We start from the raw sequence: 22,949 nt of genomic DNA on the forward strand, positions 1-22,949 counted from the left end.
TACTCATAGTTTGCCTGGGGCAACTAAGCCACAAGCATGGGTTCAGACATAACTCAAGCCATGGCTTAGCTCACAGCAACAGGTCTAGAGGAGGTAAGCAGTTGTGATCTTTTCACCAGGAGCCCACAGATTAAGTAATGTTTAGTATTATAGGCACCGTTTTTGTGTGTGTTTTTTAAAAATTTCACCCATGTTGTCACACTGTGAAAACAGCATGGGTGAAGAGTTAAAAGGGAAAGGAAGGCAGCAGAAAACTAAACAGCTCAACCTCTGTAATTGCCTGACCATGAGGATGTTACAGAATCAGAACCTGTTCTCATGTTTCTAAGCCCAAATGTAATAAGCAGATTCGAGAACTCAAGTGCATCCACAAGCAATTTTATTCCAGTGTGACTTCACTGAGGAAGTATAGTATTGTGTACTTGTGATGTCAAGATGCAGGTGAATTAATTTTGGGGTGTGGTGGTGGTTGGGAAATAGCCCTTCCCCGCTGTTCCCACCCAATTTTAAATTGGATTAAACTTAGAAAGTGCCTGAAATTAATCAGATTCAAAAAAAGTAAGATGTCTAGCCTCAACGTGCCCCTGGTATCACAGGGTATCTCAAACTAAGTTGTTCTGGTTGTGCAAGGAATCTCATTTGTGCAACAGAACTTCCCGTCTGTCTCCTCCCCATGTCATCCGAATCTAATGCAGGGATTCCTCACAATCCCCCATCAGATTGAGGGTGAGGCGGGGGGCTGCGGGAGGTGCATGGGGAAAGAAGAGGGGAGGGGAATTCTGTGGCAAAAGCAGAAGCCCTTGTGCTCACAGGCCCTTGTGCTCACAGGCAAACTTTGTAGGGTACAACACTGTGATATCGCCCATGGTCTTCCCCTTTCAGCTATCTTTGTGGATATGGTACCTTCAGCTGCCCAATTCCCGTGAGGGCAGTGGTAACTTTCCATGCTCCCAGAAGCAATTGCATGTGGACTTAAGGAAAATGGCAGAATTTGCCAGCCACACAGAGGTGGCCATTTACGAGACGACAGAAACAGGTCCCTAATGCTGATGCGCGAAGCAGCCCAGCTTGTGTCCTCTTGGGGGCACTCACCTTCAATGTAGAGGGGCTCTACGACATCATGATTAATCAGTTCAAAGTTCTCGTGGCCAATCCAGTGTTCCACGTTTCTTTTCCTGCCCGTAAAGAAGTTGTCCACAACTGTAACTTCATGGCCATCCATCATTAGTTTGTCAGTAAGATGAGAACCCACAAACCCTGCTCCTCCAGTTATCTGCATTAGGACAGTTTGCATATAAATGTTTCTTCTCTTTTAAAAGGAAAACACCAGACAAAAAGTCCACAAACATGAAATGAAATCAACAGCAGCTTTCAGAGTCTGTTTTTGTACATCTTGATAGGGGCAGGGGAGGGAAAAATAACTCTGTTTTTGTTTTAAATTCAGCTTCAGAGTAGTAATAGATACATCTCACTCCTCGCTTCATGCAACCACAGAATTTGTGAGACTCAAAGTTGTTCCTGGGAGGTCAAAAGTTAAGGATAATGCCTCCTGTTAAGGTAAAATAGCATGTTCCGAACTCAAGGAATAGAGGTTTATCCTACACCACCCTAAATTCACCAGAATAAATGGAAATAAGGAAAACTAGGGAAGATCCACACAGGATTTTCACCAAGGACCGTCATGCAAAATCCATGCTTCTTTTCACAATCCCTTCCCTCCAATAATGGATGAGAAACAGCAAACATTCCTGCAGTGCAGTGTGGTTTGCATCCCACTGTACTTAAATCAGATCTGTCTGGGCCAATTATAGTCGACGTGGTTCCCCTCCAGATGAACTACAATTCTCATCAGTCGCAGTCAGCAAAGTCATTGGATAGGGATGATGGGAGTTGTAGTTCATCAACATCTGCAAGGATGGCTGGTGTGGATTAACTCAGAGGGCAGGTGCAGATGTCCAGAAATAGCAATGGAAGTCTGACTGCAGGTGGCTGCAATGATGGGGTTGCCAATTTGACTTACTCCCATGTTTTGTTTTGTTTTGTTTTGTTTTGTTTTAAAAACAACCACACCTCCTCTCTGTATCTGGAAAACTTTAATATATCTGGGGAGATATCAAGGGAGAAAAGTGTTGATCTGGACATCTTTCTAACAGCCTAGCTTTCCATGCATGGGAGTGTTTTCCATAGTGGTAGGGAGGTTTTCACAGACACAGTTATCACCAGACTGAAGCACGATTTGGGTAAATCTATGGAAAATGCCAAATTAGAGCAGAATATGTTTAATGTTGCTACACCCTCCTTTTCACAATGCGGGTTAGGACCTCGAGAAAGATAAATGCATCCAGAAGAAAGGAATGCATTTTTTAAGCAAGCGCTTATTTTCCCTGTGCTGCAATCTTTCCTGCAAGTGTCTCTCATCAACTTAGTGCACAGACAGCGAGCCTGAACTATAGGTCACTCGGTCCATTGCTGGTGCCACTTAAAAGTTCGCTCATTTCACACAACATTCCAAAGGGCGTAGAAAATAACCGAGCACTATTGAACCGCTGAAGAAAACAAATGAGCTTCAGTCTGATGTGGCAACTTTGTAAGGCTCAATTACATAACAGCCAATTTCGGTACTCCGCTAAGGCAATCCAAATAGCAGCTGTGAGATTACAAGTGATTACTAATGCTTTGAACAATTAACAGTGGAAGACTCTTACAGCTACCGAAAAAGTCTGATGATTCCCAACGACGCACTAACTTGGCTATTTATTTGTTAATTAATATATTTGCAAAGGTGATCCTTACTTCATAATGGGGGGATTAAATTTGCTGAATTCATATATTTTTTAAACACACACCAAGAATCTTTTTTTTTTACTTGCCTCACAGGCCAAACAATTTAAAATCTAACTTTCCCCTTATTTGATTCAAATGTCTGACAACAATGTCATCAGTAAGAGAGTTATGTGCAAGAGACTCTATACATCTCCAGCCATCTAATAAAGACTGAGAAATCTTTCACCCACTTTTAAGCTCATCAACATCTCAGAAGGTTGGATTTTACATTCACAATACTGACTGGGTTATACTTCAGTCCATGTATCACTTTGCAAATTATGGCAGCCATAAAGGAAGCAATACCCTAAAGTTTCCGGGCAACCTATTATGGCGTTGGTCCCACCTATGTTCCAACATGAGTTTTACCAAACTGCAGGAGGCAGTGGAAGACAGGAGTGCCTGGCGTGCTCTGGTCCATGGGGTCACGAAGAGTCAGACACGACTAAACAAATGTTCCTTTACACATGCATTGCTGGGGTGGTGTTCAAGGAAGAAACTGCCTCCCATTGACCTCATCACTAGGATCATTCATGAATTAGCACTCAAAGCCAAATCAGTAAGCCCAACCATTCTAGAAGTGTTGTGAGGCAACCACTGCACCAGGCTTCCTCAACCTCAGCCCTCCAGATGTTTTGAGACTACAATTCCCAGCATCCCTGCCCACTGGTCCTGCTAGCTAGGGATCATGGGAGTTGCAGGCCAAAAACATCTGGAGGGCCGAGGTTGAGGAAGCCAGCACTACACCCTTCCCAGTAAATGAAGAGCAGCTTTGCTGGGTCAGAGTGAAAGTTTGTTGGATCAGCCTGGAGGAAGGCAATGCTTCTTCACAGTGGCCAGTCATGGATCCAACAGCTGTTGATCAGAACCCAAGAGATTTGCACTCAATACCAGACCAGAGGCTACCAATAGTAGCCACAGAACTTCCTATACTGACTGAATTACTTGACAATGTGCTTCTTCCCATCCATAGACGTGATCTTCATGAAAATAAAGTGTCCTCCTTGTACAACACCACAGCAATTGGATTGCAACCCAAGTGCTTGCTTGTATGAGTAGAAGGGCTCCTGATTTCGTCCGAATCCCACTTTCTGCTTCCCTGCACCTCCTGAAAAACCATTCCTGATGAACACATACTGCACAAGCTACTCATTCTGACTGACACAACCTGCTAAAGGTTAGCACAGTCATTCAGGAAATCTAGGCAACTGAGTGATATGCATCTTCATCCTGATAAAAATAACCTTCTGGGGGTTACCGTTCTCTTCTTCAGTTTTGCATACAGTACATATGGGCTCCCCAGCTGTCTCACATCAAACACTCACTGCTTAAGATCAGACCCTCTTAGCTTGAGCAATTTCACACAGTTTTTACAGTCCTGCACTTCTCCCCAGACTGCATTTAAGGGCTGAACACAAGCACATTCGGGAGAGGTGACATCAATGGGTCTTCTTGTAAGTAAATGGGTTTAGAATCAGGATGTCAAAGCATTCTTAAAGCCTCACAAAAATCCTGGGTTGCTACGTATTAGGTTTACTCCACCAAAACTACAAAGCTCCAGTTCTATCAAACAACAGGGCGCTTATCAAAAGGACAAAGGACCACCAAATCTTTAATCAGAGTCCAATGCTGTGCTCACAGTAACATCAACAGAATTTCTGATTCACAGCTTTAACAGAAAGTTCATGACCAACACATTGCTATTAGCTAAGAGTCAATTAGTTTCCATGTCATTTAATTACCAGGAATATTTTAGGTCTGCAGCTCCTACACATTATTTAGTGTAGGGTTTCCAAAACTTGGGTCTCCAGCTGTTTTTGGACTACAATTCCCATCGTCCTTGACCACTGGTCCTGCTAGCTAGGGATGATGGGAGTTGTAGTCCAAAAACAGCTGGAGACCCAAGTTTGGGAAACCCTGATTTAGAGATTCAGGACAGCCAACCTTCTTCTACTGGTGTCAGCTGTTCCTTTGGCTCACTTTTCCAAAGGCTTTCTAGAAGTTTGACACTGAGCAATTCTGCCGATATCAGCTGCTCAATTTCACCTTTAAGGAAAACTACATCATCATCATTATATTATTATATGTAGAAAATAATTTCATCATGTGGTAGCACAGTTTGCCATGTGATATATGCGCATGTGGCTATTTCTAAGAATGTGCAGGTAGTGTGCATAAAGACTATATACATGCAGACATGCATGTACAGTTGTCCATCTGACTTCCAAAACGTTCGGAAACCAAAACACGGCTTCTGATTGGCTGCAGTAAGCTCCTGCAGCCAATCGTAAGTCCTGTCGGATGTTCAGCTTCCAAAAATAGTTCGCAAACCAGAACAGTCACCTCCAGGTTTGTGGAGTTCGGGACTGGCAAAGCATTAGACTTCCAAGGTACAGCTGTATTACGCATAGGATTCAAATTGCTTCTGGCATGAAGTCCCTTTCACGCAAGCAATTCTGCCTTGCAATTTCATCCTGAACTAGACGGCTGGACAGCTGAAGTAGGTTGCCTCAGGCACTTAGCAACCACAGCTACTCTGCCTCCGATGTCACAGCTAACAGCACTCACAGATTTGTCTAAGCCTTTTAGAAACCATCCAAGCTGCCACCACAAACTCTGGCAACTACCGTATTTTTCGCTCTATAAGACGCACCAGACCACAAGACGCACCTAGTTTTTAGAGGAGGAAAACAAGAAAAAAAAAATTCTGAATCTCAGAAGCCATAACAGCAAGAGGGATCGCTGCGCAGTGAAAGCAGCAATCCCTCTTGCTGTTCTGACTTCTTTGATAGCTGTGCAGCCTGCATTCGCTCCATAAGACGCACACACATTTCCCCTTACTTCTTAGGAGGGGAAAAGTGAGTCTTATAGAGCAAAAAATACGGTAATTCAATATACCTTGAGAGTATATTTTGCCAACATTTGTGCATTTTCAAACGGTTACTGTGGAGGGGAGAGGGCCTTTTCTGTGGTGGCACCCCATTAAAAAATGTCATCCCCAAGGAGCCTCGCCTGGTGCCTACTTAGCACTCCTTTGAGCACCAGTTGAAGACCTTGATACTTCTTCAGGTGTTTTAATCTTTTAATATCAACATTCCAAAAATCTGAAATTACTGGAGATGTTCAGAGTTTCTATTTTCTGGTGCTTCTGAGAGCACATTGCTTTTAGCTTCTGCTGCTGTCTTCATTATGATTTTTTATTTTATGGTTTTGTTTTACATTTACTGTTAGTCACCCAAAACTTCCACTATGGGGCAGCATATAAATATTGTTATCAAACGAAAAAACCACACTGGAAAAGCAAGACTGCTGAAATAAGTCAAAGCAAGGACCAGCAAGAAGAACATCTTTTGAAAAATTATGCCAGTTGGAGCATCACTCCCTCAAATTCTGAGTTAAAGTCTGTTGCCCGCATTTTTCTTTTTAATACAGAGAACTATGTTCTTTCTAACAAACTTCATCCTTCACAGGAATCATTTGTGATCTTTTATTTTTCTCTCCCTTTTGAGGTTTCCTTTGGCTTCTCTTAGCACACAATCCTTGCCCACTTAGAGTCAACAATACCACAGTGTCTGGGTGCTCAGTCCAGAATTGGGTACTCAAATACTGATTATTGCTTCTTAACGATGCCATCCTTAGGACTATGTCCAAAAATTAAAATTACATTAGGAAGAGCTAAAAAGCTAACACAAGTACACTGAATTTTCTTTTCAATGTGTGCCATGCCATAAAGAGAACGGCCAGCTTGTCGTTTCTTCTCAATAAACCTATGCAGAAATTTAGGTCACTGATTAGTTCTGAGCAAGTTGCCAACTTACCAAAATTCTTTTACGATCCTTTTCGGATAGGAACTTCACTGGCGGGTACTTCTGAGTAAAACTATGAAACATTTCAAAATGGAAGAATGAGAAATTTCAAACCTTATTGAAGCTGGAAGACTTATCACTGGCACTTGTGTTTATCCTATGATGCCTAGTAAACATTACATAACAGAATCACAGACCATTAACTCCTGGAAGCCAATACATATGAATTTGTACAGTGGTACCTCCAGTTGCGAACGGGATCCGTTCCAGAGGTCTGGCTGGATCCCGAGGTTTTTGCAACCCGAGGAGAAGCAGTAGACCGCTTCTGCACATGTGTGTGTGGCGAAACACTTCCGGGTCTGCCGCTTTTGCAACCTGAAGTTTACATTACCCGAGGGTAACGTAACCCAAGGTGCTACTGTACTGAGTTGTATCCAACATTAGACTTTGGTGATCAAACATTATAGCCTCCTTAGAAGTCACTAATATCGAATGCTGTGGCATAAAACACAAGTTCTTTGTTTACACTGTGAACTGATCTGCAGCTTCTCTCACTTATCTTTCTGGATGAAAACAGGAACAGAAAATGCTTCATTGGTACACAGTGTTGGATGCCAGATGTACCACCGGTCTGCAATAGTACATTCTATTTTAGGCTACTTTTAAATATAAACATGCAATGAAAGGGAGGCGGGGAGAGAAGGTGGTGACAGTTCTAAATATCTAATTAGGTCACGATGACTTTAAAAAATAATAATTTAAAACTCCCTAGACTGTTGAGGATTTAAACAGCTACCTCCCAGTCATTAACATATCCTTAATTCGGGAAAGGTACTCGAGAAGGTTGTAGCCATAGAACCGTAGTCACACTTAGATCAAGAAAATTTGCATTCATTCTTTTCAACCTGGTTTCAGCACCGACACAGCTTTGGTTGCTCCAGCACTGAGAGACACACAGGGGAGTGTGCCCTAGTTAATTCTCCTTGATCTGTCACTACCTGCAAAACCATTTCCAAAGAGTTGCATTAAGCGAGCTATGGTCTGCTCCACTGCTGCTGTGCTGTGGGGTCAAGCAAGGTTTCACTGTGTCCCCAATGCCCTATGTAACATCTATCTGAAGCCATTTCAGTCGCTGTGGCTTTTAGAAGGTACCTTTTCTCCAGTTCACGGATCTTCTCTCTTAAAGGCGCGACAACCTAAAGGCAAAAGCAACAGTTAACACCCAGTGTGGTTTCCTTGCATCAATATATTTTCCCGCAATAACAACAAATCAAGATTTGTTTTTAAACTACAGATTGTAGTTAAAAGAGGAGAGAGAGCTTTGACTGTGATCCTGGGTTCAGACAATACCCCATGCCAAACTCTGTCTTAGTTGCCACACTGAGCTAAGGCACAAGGGAATGGCAAGGTAAATGCTATCTCCTCCTTGGGAACCAGCACTTTTGCATTAAGCCATAGTTTGTTATTTAAAATGAAAGTGTTCATAGAGAAAAATACAAAACTTACTATCAAATGTCTTTCTTATTCAACATTAGTCAAAATAAGATAGACATAGTGAAAAAGGGAAAAAAGGAAGAGGGAGATAATAAGAAAAGAGAAAAGATAAAGTTCGGAAACTAAAAAACTTCCGATTCTTCATCTGCTATATATAAACAATATTCACTTCATCCACCCCAATATAACACCCAACAAAACCACTTTCTATGAACCAACTTTATCTTCAATCTCCAAATCCAAGTGTCATTATTTCCTTTTTTCACACAAAAGTCTATGAGAGGCTTCCAATCTTTAGTCATAATCAAATCTTTATAGACCAGCACAAGTAAGGTGGGGTACAATAATTAAAAGCCAATCTTTAGTAAATGTTAACACTGGCTTTCCCCTGATTAAACATGTCGATTTTGCTATCTCAGCTAAGTCCATTAATTTTGACAACCATTCTTCCATTGTTACATTAAGCCATGGTTTAAATTAGCTTTACAAGATGACACAGCCATAAAGAACTGAGGGGTGGGTGCTGCAGTTAGCTGCATATTAGCACCACTGAAACTAAGATAAAGAATGCCAACAAGAAACCAGCATTTTACTCCCATGACCCATTTCCTGACATACACTGGGAGCAGACATTTGGTGTGCAAAGAGAAGGAGGTTGCATTATTTTGGTTGCATTATTACTGTGTTTATATATTTTACGAACACTGATGAATGTATTACTACCCACCCACAAAGGCTGAGGACATGGTGGGGGCAAACGGAAATTGTTTTATATATATTATTATTTACAACTAACAAGTAGGATCTCAAAGTATGAAAGACATCTACAAAGCAACACACTGGCGTGGAGCTGAATGATTGTGAATTTTGGCAACATTTGAAGAGAAGAAAAATAAAAGTGGCAGCTCCACCGAGGGGACAGAATTGAAAGGAAAGAAGTCTGACACCGAAAGGAAAACAGTGGAAGTCTGCAAAATGCTGACTGTGGGGAAAGCAAGAATTATAATACTGGATATCCAGCGTACTGACCTCTTCAATCTTATTTTCTACTTTCTGATCACTATTATCCTGGATAGACCTGTTAGGAAGAAAACCATAAGGAAAACTTTTAAAATGGCCAAAGATCCACCAAATCCAGCAATAGTTCAGCTAGATAGAGTAAGCCCTCAATTTCCATGGGGGTGACTTTACAGGAATCGCACCTAAAGCCCCCAAAATGGGCATAGTCATTAGGTGCAATGGTAGGTGGGATTGCCAAAGTCTCCCCCCCCCACAAGAGGCTTGCCCCCCTTTTAAATTTTGTTTAAAAAAAACAATGCCAAGCATGTAAAACTGAATGCACACAAGTTAAATGAGAGTAAGTTACAGACTTACTGTGGAAATTGGGGAACCTAATCTGGCCCTCCAGATGTTGTTGGACTCCAACTCCCATCAGCCTTAGCTAGCATAGCCAATTGTCAGGGATGATGCGAGGTAGAATCCAACAACAACTTCCAATTCCTTCTGCCACACCTAAAGAGTACAAAACTTAGTTGGGAAACCCTACATTGGTAGAATCACCAAAGGGGGGAAACCCTCCACAAGTATTCCTATGTTTTTAAACTGTAAGAATTGTTTCACAACATAGGTCAGTTTTTCTCAAACATCTCAAAGTTGTTGTTGGACTACAACTCCCATCATCCCTGACCACCAGTCCTGCTAGCCAGGGATGATGGGAGTTGTAGTCCAACAACAGTTGGGAGACCCAAGTTTGGGGGAAACACATTGACACAGCTGCATAGCGTGTAGAATGCACACAAAGAAAAACTCTTCAGTTCGTGCAGACCCAGCTCCTGCACATAGAATGCCGTGCGTGATCTGAAGCTTGGGTCAGGCACACCTTTGCATAAATGCTATCGCAGATATGATGCTCTATAAAAAGTGTGGGAAGCCCCTGAAAGTTACAAGTCAATCCTGTGCCCTTTCATACACCAGAAACCTGTGGCTATATATGCCCTTGTTCTGGAATAAGAGAGTTAAACCAGGAGTGATTAACCTCTGGCCCTCAGTGGTTGTATGCAACCGCCCATCATCCCCAGTTGCTGACCGTGCTGGCAGGGGTATTGGGAGTCAAGAGTCCAGCAACTTCTGAAGGGCCAGAGGTTAGCTACTCCAGAGTTAAAACTGTTTTGTTACCTTAAGAGTCGTTTGTAGAAAAGGTTCACTGGGTGAAACCGCATCCTCAGCCGAACTTGTTTAATCTTATGGGTATCAAGTGCTGATAACACAATCAGAGCCTATGAAACCCACACAGTTATATGGGTTTTCTACAGCAAAGAACCCAGCTCACTTTCAGCCACAGGATTAGCACCAGTAAATGTTTATTTTTACCAATGGAGTAATCCAATCTGACTCTCCACTTACAACGGGAAGCAGGAGTGGCCTTTTTCTTTCTTTCTTTGGAAGGAGCATACAGTTATTTTCGGAAACACAGTTCTGCCGAATGCAATCTCGTAATAATTGATAAAGCTTTTGGAACACTGACTGCAAAGCACACACAAAAGAATTGGGGCATAGGAAGTCAAGGATATAGAGTTGTATCTAACACTGTGCAAACAGACAGGATGTGTTCCCCCTCCTCTTCCTGCACGCCCACAAATTCTGCTCCAGACAATCCCCCGGAGCACATTTTTGAGGGTGCAAAGGAAGAGGAGAAAGAAGTTTCATTAGACAAGCAGAAGTCTGTAGAGTGAATGGAATGGTTAACATTGGACAAGGCCCATAGTTTTTGCAAAGACGACAATCTCTTCCCCACTCCGATAAACTTCTGAAGGACATTTGCATGGCTAATCCCAACAGAGATATTGCTCAAAGAGGCATGCTCCTTTCAAAAACAGCAGCACGCCACTCGTATATTATCTCCAGCATAAAAAATGCTCCTGTAGGACGCATGCAATGCCTTCACTAATGACAAATCTACCACTGTTGTTCCCGAGTTTGCACCCCAGGAAGGAGAAAGGGGAAGAGACAGTAAAGGGGGATAGAACAGTTATAGGGCCTTGTCCCACACTTGTGGATGGGCCTACCCATTTTCAACTGCCACTTTTTTTCTTCTCACGCCAAAAATTTGTGGCTGACGACAACATTTTTAATCAGAGAAACTGAATGTTTCCTGTTATCTTCTATTCCATGGAAGAAGGAAAGGAAGGTTGGAGAAAAAGATACTTTTTGTTGTTGTTCTGACAGAAAGAATAATTCTACTTCACATCCTCACAGACATACAAAAGGGAAAAAAGAAGCACTCATTGTTACCTCATGTTGAGTACATTTCCCCATACAGCTGTGGGAAAAGAAGAAGAAGAAGAATGAATTAGTGTTGCTTGAAAATATTTTAAATCAATTCAGAAGACATTTATTCCAGGTATTAACGAGGTGAGCTTCATCAGGGTAAGAGCAGGTATTCCATAAAACAAGTCATACTGTATATATCAAATGATTATACGACTATTGGGATGCTGAAATATCGCAAAATAATTAGCCCTCCCAAAGTACTGAATGTTAATTGTCACAGTCAGGAAAACATTCAGCATCTCAAGCTGCAACAAGCTTCAGGTAGTGCTTAATATGTGGATGTGCTTAATATACTTCTCCTTCACATACAAATTACTTCACAGAAGGTTTCCAAGTAGGAAATAACGTACAACACGTATATTATCATCACATACAACAATCATACTAGACTGTTCTGTGGCGGGGACACCAGAAAAAAGCCATCAGATATGACTAGAGACCACCAGGTTACAAGTTATTTTGTTTGCAGAAGTACCATATGCATATAAATCTTCAAGCAAACTAAATGGTCCTTAATTTTCCACTTTCCCGCGTCATATGCCCCACTGAGCACACATCATGTTTGAAAGGGGAGCCATGAAGACCCTTGACCTCAGCACTGTGGGTTCGAGCCCCACATTGGGCAGAAGATTCCTGCATTGCAGTGGTTTGGACTAGATGAGCCTTGTGGTCTCTTCCACTCTACAAATCTACGGGTCACATGCCGGGGTGGGGGGGCACAGAGACAAGAGTAGGCAGAGCAATGGATGTAACTGTTCACCTCTGCACAGTAAGCTAGCTTCCATACGCACTGACACAAATCTCTCTCATCACCCAAGAAAGAGGCATTGTGCCAGTTTAAGGACGCATTCCAACCTGGCAGAAATGCTTGAGGGGCAAAGCAGAGCCGGTGAAGAGAGTAGGGGGTGGGGGCGCATTCAATCCTTACCGCCCGGTGTCCCCTGCTCCTGGTCCAGAAGAACAAGGACCCCTGGGAGGAAGAACTCATGAGGTAAAAGAAATGCCAGCCTGGCCCCAGACATCGGGTTCCTTGTCCACAAAGAACCCCAGCTGCTCCAAGAATTGCAATGTGTGAAGCAACTTCAGCTTCTGCTGCTGGCCAGAAGACCAAAGTCACCTTCACCCCCCTCAGGAACTCACACCATTGTAGTCAAGGAAGCATGTCAGATAGATACAAATGCCTGCTTACAGTTCCCTAATTTATTCTGGCATTGTCAAACGCGGTTCTCTTCTCTGTGTTTTTTCTCCGCTGCACCTCCCTTGTGCAGATTGCCTCTTCAGATTACAAAACCTGAGAGCTGTGCGTGGGTCTCATTTTCACATCTGGGCTGTGCCTATTTTAAGATAAAGGTAAAGGGACTCCTGACCATTAGGTCCAGTTGTGACCGACTCTGGGGTTGCGGCGCTCATCTCGCTTAACTGGCCAAGGGAGCTGGCGTACAGCTTCCGGGTGAACCAGAGCAGCGCACAGAAATGCTGTTTACCTTCCCGCCGGAGCGGTACCTATTTATCTACTTGCACTTTGACGTGCTTTGGAACTGCTAGGTGGGCAGGAGCAGGGACCAAGCAACGGGAGCTCACCCCGTCGTGGGGATTCAAACCGCCGACCTTCTGATCGGCAAGTCCTAGGCTCTGTGGTTTAACCCACAGCGCCACCCGCGTCCTGTGCCTATTTTAGCCAGTACTATATTGAAATTTTGACCATCAACAGCCACTGAGGGCAGGGGGACCTATTCTCTTTGTGAGGAATGGGTGTTTGTGAAACATTTGTCTTGCTCCCTGGGTGCTTTCTCATTTAGTGGTTTCACGTGGAAATATTCTACGTATCGTTAAGAGTGGACAACTGCTTTCTCCGGCTGACGGCCACATTCGCTGTTGGCCAACGCTTCCCAAGAACCCACCTCTTGGTGGTGACAGAGCATGGCCAAAACAGAAGTGGGAGCAGCTACCCCACATTCTCTCTTGTGCATGAGTGCAGAGCACAGACGTGAAGACACAGAGCAAAAAAAGCTAAAGGACCTCAGGACGCTTAAGTCCAGTCAAAGGCGACTATGGGGTTGCGGCGCTCATCTTGCTTTCAGGCTGAGGAAGCTGGCGTTTGTCCACAGACAGCTTTCTGGGTCATGTGGCCAGCATGGCTAAACTGCTTCTGGTGCAAAGGAACACCGTGAAGGAAACCAGAGCGCACAGAAACACCGTTTACCTTCCCATCACAGTGCTACCTATTTATCTACTTGCAATCGCATGCTTTCAAACTGCTAGGTTGGCAGAAGCTGGGACAGAGCAACGGGAGCTCACTCTGTCGCAGGGATTTAAACCGCCAACCTTCTGATCGACAAACCCAAGAGGCTCAGTGGTTTAGACCACAACGCCATCCACGTCCCATAGATACACCACACCCCTGCTCCTCTACCAACCCTCTGGGGAATGGGGAGTTGGTTTTTCCGTACTATTGTAGTTCTGGGTAGAAAGGAATGTCTCTGCCTGGCTGTGTTAGAAACTCAGATATACAGTCATTGGGGGTGGGGGTCCGCCTTCTTTGAATTCTATGGTTTTACATATCAGGACAGAATCATCTGTTCCTTAGCAGGTCTTAAACCAGGTAAATGCAACCTCAGATGAATAACTGCACGTGGCATATTACACCGCGTGAGGATTTATCATTAAGTTCTACTATGGATGAGTAGGTTAAAGATATACAAGAAATGCAGGCAAGCTTCCAAACACTTCCTGGCTGTGAATGCGACTGAAAACAGAATGCTAGCTGTTTCTTATTTGTCTACAGGGACAATAGTATCAAATGCATTGCAATTAGTGTTTTTGCATTTTTAAAATCCTTTGTTGTTTTAAGCTACTGATCACAGTAAGAGCACCCAGAAACACTTAATTACTTTAAAACTATTAAGAAAATACGGGAGAAAATGGAAATAACCATCTTCAGTAAAGTGTGATTTTATTCTTTCGATGATGGCTTTATAAATTTAACAAGCTGACCACTATGTGCGAAAGAAAGCAACAATTCCAACCTTCTCTTTAATATACGGTATCCTGAATCCAGACACAGTAAACATTCAAATTCTTTGGTTCCTGATTAAGCTTATTTGAACAGTGTGTGTGTGTGCATTTTAGTATGTTCTGTGGCCTTGTAATTTTAAATTGTTGCAAGTTGCCCCGAAGAGTGCACAGAACGCAAACACCTACACACCACAAAGCATTTATTCAGTGACCTTAATTTGCCTTAAGGGCATATCCACACACTTCCAAGGCCCATTCACTACACAAGACACACTTAATGGACTGGTTGCTAGCCAGCCGGGTTGCCAAGAGCCATGGGAACAAATCAACAAACCTGCCCCAGATTTTAAGCATGCCTTCCTAATAATGTGCATCCTTCGCAGAATCAAAGTACTGTACTTTTCCAGCTATAAGACGCCCCCATGTATAAGATGCCCCCTATTTTTAGGAACTCAGATTTAAGAAAATGGGGGAAGATGGCACAGGGTTGTTGAACTTTTGGGGGGGATTACTCAGTTGAGCTTTTTTTTAGGGGGGTTGCCGAAAATCGCTCATGCACACAGGTCGCAAAATCCACCTCCCGCCTGTCCCATCGCCGGCAGAAGCTGCCAATTGCCAGCCCAACTGCCTGAGAGTCAGCCAATCAACACCCCCCATTGACGCAGCAACCAATCACATGCACAATAGCTGCTGACAGACACATCAGCAACCAATCAAACGTCCACTCTATGCACTACCCATGTATAAGACGACCCCCACTTTTCAGCATGCTTTTTAAAGGAAAAAACAGAGTCTGATACATGGGAAAGTATGGTATTTTCTATGGCTGATGGGTGCTTAAAATGAAGAAGATGGTAGAACAGCTTTTAAACTGATCCTTTGGGGCGCGGAGGCAACAGAAGCTGGTGAGCGGTCTACTTAGGGATGAATCATTCTCAAGAACTGGTGGCAAAAATGTCTATGGTTGTCCAAAGGGGATGCGGTGGACTCAAGGATGGGGACATGGAAGCTAAAGATGGGGAGAAATGCTACACGCTGAAGACACTTGCAAAGAGATACCAAGGACAGGTGGTTTTTTATCTGCTAATGCGAGAAGCCTCCAAGCCAAGATGAACGAGCACTTTGTTTCAAAGGAGGCACAGATATAGTGAACGTAACCAAAATGAACTAAAACCCCAGGTAAGGATTCCCTCTTGACCACACTCACTTTTTAGGATGCTCATCGTTCATCGTGTGAATTAGGAGGGGATGATGCACTGTGAACAGGAGCAATAGATCCGCTGAAAGAGAGCCGACAGCATGCCTGCGAGCAGATCACGCACAAGCTCTCGTGAGAATTGGGCATAGGCAACGCTGAAAATGTTTAAACGTGTCCCACCAACAGCACCAAAACAGTAGGACCTTACAATGGATGCCACACCTTCTGGATGCAACCAACGGCAGCTCCCAGAAACTCTCTGGATGTAGGTGAGAGAAGCCAGCTAATGAGCAACATTGCAATTTAGCAGTCTGAAAAAAGGAAACGGGTGATCAATAGGGAGTAAGTAATGGGGCAAGTACGTAAGTAATGGGACGCGGGTGGCGCTGTGGGTTAAACCACAGAGCCTAGGGCTTGCCAATCAGCAAGTTGGCAGTTCAAATCCCCTCGACGTGGTGAGCTCCCGTTGCTCGGTCCCTGCTCCTGCCAACCTAGCAGTTCAAAAGCATGCCAGTGCAAGTAGATAAATAGGTACCGCTCCAGCGGGAAGGTAAACGGCGTTTCCGTGTGCTGCTCTGGTTCGCCAGAAGCGGCTTAGTCCTGCTGGCCACATGACCCGGAAGCTGTACGCCGGCTCCCTCAGCCAGTAAAGCGAGATGAGTGCCGCAACCCCAGAGTCGGCTATGACTGGACCTAATGGTCAGGGGTCCCTTTACCTTTACCTTTAATGGGCAATAACTGGGAAAGCAGGAAAGCATCCAAAGTAAGTAAATTTTTGCTTCACATGCTATACCACGTATTGGAGGTGGGAGGGGAGCAGTGTAGTCATTTATTTATTTTTTCTACCTTAAAAACTGCCTTGCTGCATAGTTCTAAGCGACTCCATTCTGGCAAAACGGGTGTGCATTGTTTGACGGAAAACACTGGAAACAAAAGCTCAAACAAATGCTGTGGCAACAGTTACTCTGATCGAGCTGATATTTAGTCACAAGACCCTATCGGGTTGCATAAACAGAAAGGCAATTCTTTTATTAACTTCAAGAAACTTCAAAGCCACCAACCCGCCCTTAAAGCCCTGCTTGTGAATCCATTAGCTGCATTTTACCATTAACTACAATGGACAATGAGCCAATTGTTCCTGTCGCGATTTAATTACAGAACCATAAGAGTTAATTAAACACATTACAATTTTAGGCCCTTTACCCACAGCAGACTAAGTCATGGTGCACCTATCTTTGAGAGCAGACGTGTCAAAAAATGATATACTTTCCGTGAAGGCCAAGATTAAGTTTGGTTTTATGCTCCAAGGTTCAGGAAGCAAGCATTCGCTTTAAAGTTGATGGCAATGGGTTTCATCCACCTTAGCGCTGGGTGATCGTTCTGTCAGTGCAATGATTTCTGCTTCCACCTCAGAACACTATCTCTCTCTTCCCCAACCCAGTCCCCCCAAAATCTGTTCTAGGGGTTCACTCCAACCCCCTGGAGCACATTTGGGGTAGGTGTGGGGACATGCAGTCAGGGGAGAAAGGTAAAAGTCCCACTGCACAAGCAGAAATCCTTGAGCTGATGGGACGCATTTAGTTGAATCCCACCCTCTGTCTCTTTGACTTGGCAGGAAATATTTTACCCACTGTAGTGCATTAACTAGACACCTCTGAACCTGGATTTCAGCCTTGCTCTGGTAGAAGAAGCTACCTTGGTGCTCTGAAAAACATTCAGCCACAAGTACATGTTCCTAAGAATCTAAATAATGCCTTGGTTTTGGATGAACTGAACCTGGTTTTTTGTTTCAGTATGTCAGTGCTAATATTTTACCATATTCCAAATATGAATCGTTCACAGAACTATTCCTGTAATGGCAATGCTGAAAGAAGGGAGTGGAGATAGGCCATTGCCACAAAACCACTTAATCACTTTTCAAGGAAGCATCAAGACAGCTATTGCCAGCGCATCGACCTGCAGAATTGGATCGATCTTCTCAGCTATTAAAAGCTACTGCACTTAAGCATTATCTGACTTCTACAGAGAACTGAAGAAAATCAGCAACAACAAAACGTATCACCCTTTCAGAAAATACTTATTTATTAGTTGCTCTGAGGCCAATCTCTCACAAAGCAAACGTACACAGAAAAACAACACAATATATAGAACATCAGTCAGCGATGATCATTCCTCCCTTAAAAAGGTAAAGGTAAAGGACCCCTGATAGTTAACTCCAGTCGCGAACGACTCTGGGGTTGCGGTGCTCATCTCGCTTTACTGGCTGAGGGAGCCGTTTGTCCGCAGACAGTTTTCCGGGTCATGACTAAGCCGCTTCTGGTGAACCAGAGCAGCTCACGGAAACACCGTTTACCTTCCCGCCGGAGTGGCACCTATTTATCTACTTGCACTTTGACATGCTTTCGAACTGCTAGGTTGGCAGGAGCTGGGACCGAACAATGGGAGCTCACCCCGTTGCGGGGATTCGAACCGTCGACCTTCCGATCGGCAAGCCCTAGGCTCTGTGGTTTAGACCACAGCGCCACCCGCTTAGTAACACATAATTTACTACCTGGAGTTAAGCTACTGAGACTGCTACCATTCCAGAGGAACTTAAAAGTTCACCTCAATGGCCTTTCGGATTCTGTGATACCAACAGAAAAGTGTTGCGTTAGTTCTGTAAAATAAATGCTTTTATTGCCGAGTAACAATTTCTGAGCACTCAAAAGTGAAATATTTTGTGCCTTTGACAGCGCAACGCTTTTTGCCTAGCTAGCATACTATTGTGACTGCTATGGAGAATATTATTTACTCATGGGAATTTACATACTGTTTAACCACCTGTAATCTCTAAGCAATTTACACAAATTATAGAATGTCCGTCAAAAAAAACAACCCCCCGTTATAATTGAACACTTGTGTGGCGGGCTGGATGGGAGCGGTGTCACAAAACTAGTCAGCATCATAGGCACTAAGTGGATATTGTTTGTACCATAACTAGAGACAAGAAATACAAGTCCCTCCTCCACATCTCCACCCTCTTGTTTATGTGTACTAGTTTGTGAAACATTTCTATTCTTAATTACTATTATTAATAATAATACTAGGAGTTTTCAAATGTGCAGCAACTGTAACAACTAACACACCTTGCTGAAGATTACAAGCCCATATTCCACTACACACATAGGCTATTCCAGTGAACTAGCTGAAATGAACCCGAGGCACACTTTCAACAAACACACTCAAATACTTTCTTTCATTACCCACTTACTTACTCAAATATTTCTAGGCCTTTCTGGACCACCCAAGACAAGAGGCGATGTCTACAACATACTTTAGAATGTAAGCATTACTTCACCGGTTAAAGCAATAAGCTGAAGCCCTAGGGCTTGTCCTTACATTAAATGACTACAATGCCCCTAAATAAGGAAACCCTGGAGACATTGTATTACGCAAGGAAGAGCGTGCCCTTAGTTTGCCTACTGCTCTATCTGGACTGTTGTTTGTTTCTCCTTTTAAGCGGAGTGGAAAACTGCTATGAGCCGCCAGGAAAACCCTGGGGATTTTCTCCTCACTCCTTATCAGTGCTACAAGATAGTGCATCAGACGTGCCTGTATTGCAACCCTGAAATGTGTAAACCTGAATATACAAAAAGCCCTAAACCATAGGTTTCCAAACTGTGGCCCATGGTTTGGACCATCATTATTCCACAAGCGTCATTCAGGTGGTCCGCATGGTGTCTGTGGATTAATGGTTGAAGAAGAAAAAAAGAACAGCACATCAAATTAAATATTTATATTGATTTTTAATTGTATTTTTGTTGCTTTTAAATACTATATTGTATTTTATTGTACTACTTCCTTCCACTGCCACCACATTCAGGGACCTGACCACTGTTATCTAAAGCAGAAATGGACTCTTGCCTTCCTTCCACAGCAAAAACAACAGAGCCATGTCAGTGCTGAAGTGTGCAGACTCTAAAGGCCCACGTTAAACTACAGCTGAGTGGGAGAGCAGATGATCTGCATGCAGAAAGTCTCAGGTTTGATCTCTGATCACTTCAGCAGCAGACCATGGGGAAGGCACCTGCCTGATCTAGCCCTGTGGGTTATATCCTGTGACGTCTTTCTAGAAAGAGGTGCCCACCATGGATGCCTCCCTTGTTCTCTTATAAAGACAATGGCACCCACCTGAGAGCTACCAGAACTGATTTCCTGCTGGGGAAAAAAGCCCTGGTTATATCCATCTTCTCCAATCTGTTGTTCCTCCAATATTTTTGACTATAATTCTCATCAGCCCCAGCCACTGTGGTGAATGGTGAGGGATGATGGGAGCTCTAGTCCAATGACATCTGAAGGTGGCTTGGTTGGGGAAGGCTGGACAAGAGGGTTCTCCCAGGATATATGTTCAACTTCATTGCTGCTTCAGCCTTCATGTTACAAAACATGTGTGGAATATCTGCCTGTCCAGTACGTTTCCTCTGCGCAAAACCTCTGTGCGTTTGTTGTGCGCAAAACCTCTGTGGAAAACCTCTTCAGGCAGTAGCAGAGTTGAAGACGTTAGCCACAGCAAGGTCAATTAAAGTACAAGTTGTTACTTAATCAGTTCAGGCTGTGAACTATTTGTGGGATGCGAAAAATTGCCATTTTTCTTTATTACACTTTTACAGTGCCCTGCCTCCATGGCGTCGGGATGGCATACAAGGTTCTCCTCAGCCTATGTGACACCAAGACAAACATGGCCAACTTTTTCTACAGATTGGCACTGTGCTTACAGGCTGTACTGTGCTTACTGCCAACAGGTCATCTGATTCTTCTTTTGCACATACAATGCCAGATACTTCACTACCAGTCAAACCCGATATTTGCAATGGTACAAAACATCAGGATCTACTGTCATGACATTTGTGCACACACACACCCTGTGGAAAAAGCCCACAAGCTGGCCTTAGTCTAGAAGGAGCCTCCTTATATGCGCCATTCAGTTTCCAGCATGTTTCAAAAAATATCCTCAAACTGACCGATACCTTCTAATGGATGTGAAAAGGCAAACCCTGCTTGTGGTGGTGAGATGGGCATTTGCCACAATGCAACCCTGGCAGGGGGAGGGGGCAGGTGAAGAGAGAAAGAGAGAGAATATAAGCCTGGACACTGGAAACGGGTCCTGTGAACAAGCCATTAGTTTAGTTCAGAGAACCAGCAGCAGAATGTTTTTATTAGGTTTCCCAGCCAAAAAGAGACACAGCTGTGGTAAATGCAAATCGTAAACACAGGACACAACTATCTTTTTGTTTGACTCAGCCTACGATGCCGACTCCACTTACCTTTTTTTTAATTTAGCAGGGCTTACTCCTGAGTAGACACAACTATTACACTGCCATCACCTGAGAAATACAGAGAAGCTTCTCTCCTCCACTGCCAAATACACACACACACACACACCACAAAATCTCAAAGCACACTCTGGTCAGTGTTCAAATACGGACTTGGGGCCTAACCTGGAGGCACATTCAGAGTCAGAGGTTTGGAGCATTTTGTTTTTAGACTTTGCTAAAGTTTGGATGCTTTTGAATTATGGTGCTGGAGGAGACTCTTGAGAGTCCCATGGACTGCAAGAAGATCAAACCTCTCCATTCTGAAGGAAATCAGCCCTGAGTGCTCACTGGAAGGACAGATCCTGAAGCTGAGGCTCCAATACTTTGGCCACCTCATGAGAAGAGAAGACTCCCTGGAAAAGACCCTGATGTTGGGAAAGATGGAGGGCAGAAGGAGAAGGGGATGACAGAGGACGAGATGGTTGGACAGTGTTCTTGAAGCTACCAGCATGAGTTTGACCAAACTGCGGGAGGCAGTGGAAGACAGGAGTGCCTGGCGTGCTCTGGTCCAGGGGGTCACGAAGAGTCGGACACGACTAAACGACAACAAAGTTTGGACGACACCCCCTCCCCCCCCCCCAAACACCCCTCCCAGCCACCCAAAGGGGCAGCAAGCGCCATCAAGAGGTTTCCCTCCCGCCCGCTGAAAAACAAATACGTAAAGAAGCGACGGGGACTTTGCAAACTTCCACCAGAAACTCTTGACTGCCCCCCCCCGAACCTTTTGCAAAAGAAGGAGGAATTGCTATGTCACATCTGTCTCCCCACCACGTCGCTCTCCTCCCTCCCTCCTTCCCTCCCTTCCAGCGTTTGGTGCAACCCCTCAGCTGCTGCAATTTGCAAAAAAATGAAAAACCGAAGAGGTGGAGGGAAAGCGCGCGGTGACCCCCCCCCCTCCATTTTGGGAAGAGGCGAATGAATGGGAGCCCCCACCCACCCAGCCACCCAGCCTGGGCACTTACAGGCGACGTAGGCGACCAGGGCGAGCCCCATGAGCAGCTTCATCCTCCTCCTCCTGTTGACGGCGGAGAGCACGCGCTGCAGCGCCCCTTTGCTCAGCATCCCCGGCGGGGCGGGCGGGCGGCGGCGGCACGAGGAGGCCCGGGGCGCAGCGGACGGAGCTCAGGCGCCGCCAAGCATCTGCCAAAAACACGACGCCGGCGTCCCCGGAGCGCCGCGCCACCAGCAGCGGCAGCAGCAGCAGCAGCAGCCGCTGACGACGGAGGAGAGCCAATTCCCGGCCGCGACGGCGACGCGCATGCGCACACGGGCAAAGCGGCTCTTCCTTTCCTTCCTCGCCGGGCTCGGCCCGCTATTTCCAGGCGACGGAAGGGGAAGGAGATGACGCGGAGGTGGGAGGGCGTGAGGTCACGCTGGCTCACTGCGCATGCGTGGGAAGAGGGGAGAAATTGTGATATCTTTTTTTTCCTGCCTCGAGGGTTCGCTGGCTTTGGTGGGGAATTTCAAATTAGGAGTGGATAGAGGCTGGGCTATGCAGAATTAGATAAGATGACAGAAAGGATTCGAAACCTGCGGGACCAGAGATTCTCAGAGGACTGGAATAAATATGTGAACTATCTGAAAAGCAATTGTAATCAACAGTTGTAGGATTACAAGAAGTTTTGTAAGGAGGGATATATTAAATATTGCAAGGGAGATTAGGAAGAGAGTTCTTAGTTAAGAAAATTAAAAGTAATAGTGAAATTAAGAAATGTAAATTAAGTGAAAAAGATTGGGAAATTTTCAGATGTGATTGATGGAAGTCAAAAATTGTATAAGAAATGAAATTCGTTAAATGATTGCTAAAAATTATATGTTAAAAATTAATAATATATGTATATATATATATATATATATATATATATATGGAGTGGATAGAGGCGGTTGGTTTTATTACGCAAATTTTATATATGTTGGAAGCCTCCCAGA

General features: G+C 44.3%; 1 protein-coding gene across 2 annotated transcripts in view; it reads right to left on the minus strand.

Moving 5' to 3' along the window:
* UXS1 (UDP-glucuronate decarboxylase 1) overlaps positions 1–22,270 on the minus strand; it is a 40,277-nt gene extending 18,007 nt beyond the window's left edge. The window contains exons 1-6 of one of the 2 annotated variants that reach the window (XM_079972888.1): positions 21,983–22,270; positions 11,415–11,442; positions 9,153–9,201; positions 7,782–7,825; positions 6,642–6,702; positions 1,093–1,273 (exon numbers count right to left, since the gene is read on the minus strand). In XM_079972888.1, coding sequence (XP_079829014.1) covers positions 1,093–1,273; positions 6,642–6,702; positions 7,782–7,825; positions 9,153–9,201; positions 11,415–11,442; positions 21,983–22,082 — 463 coding nt within the window. In that variant the 5' untranslated portion in view covers positions 22,083–22,270. The remainder of the gene's footprint in view (positions 1–1,092; positions 1,274–6,641; positions 6,703–7,781; positions 7,826–9,152; positions 9,202–11,414; positions 11,443–21,982) is intronic. The other variant, XM_079972887.1, reaches the window with a different exon arrangement.
* Positions 22,271–22,949: the final 679 nt, after the last annotated feature.

Source organism: Podarcis cretensis, assembly GCF_951804945.1.
Source record: "Podarcis cretensis genome assembly, chromosome: 4".
Classification (NCBI taxonomy): Eukaryota; Metazoa; Chordata; class Lepidosauria; order Squamata; family Lacertidae; genus Podarcis; species Podarcis cretensis.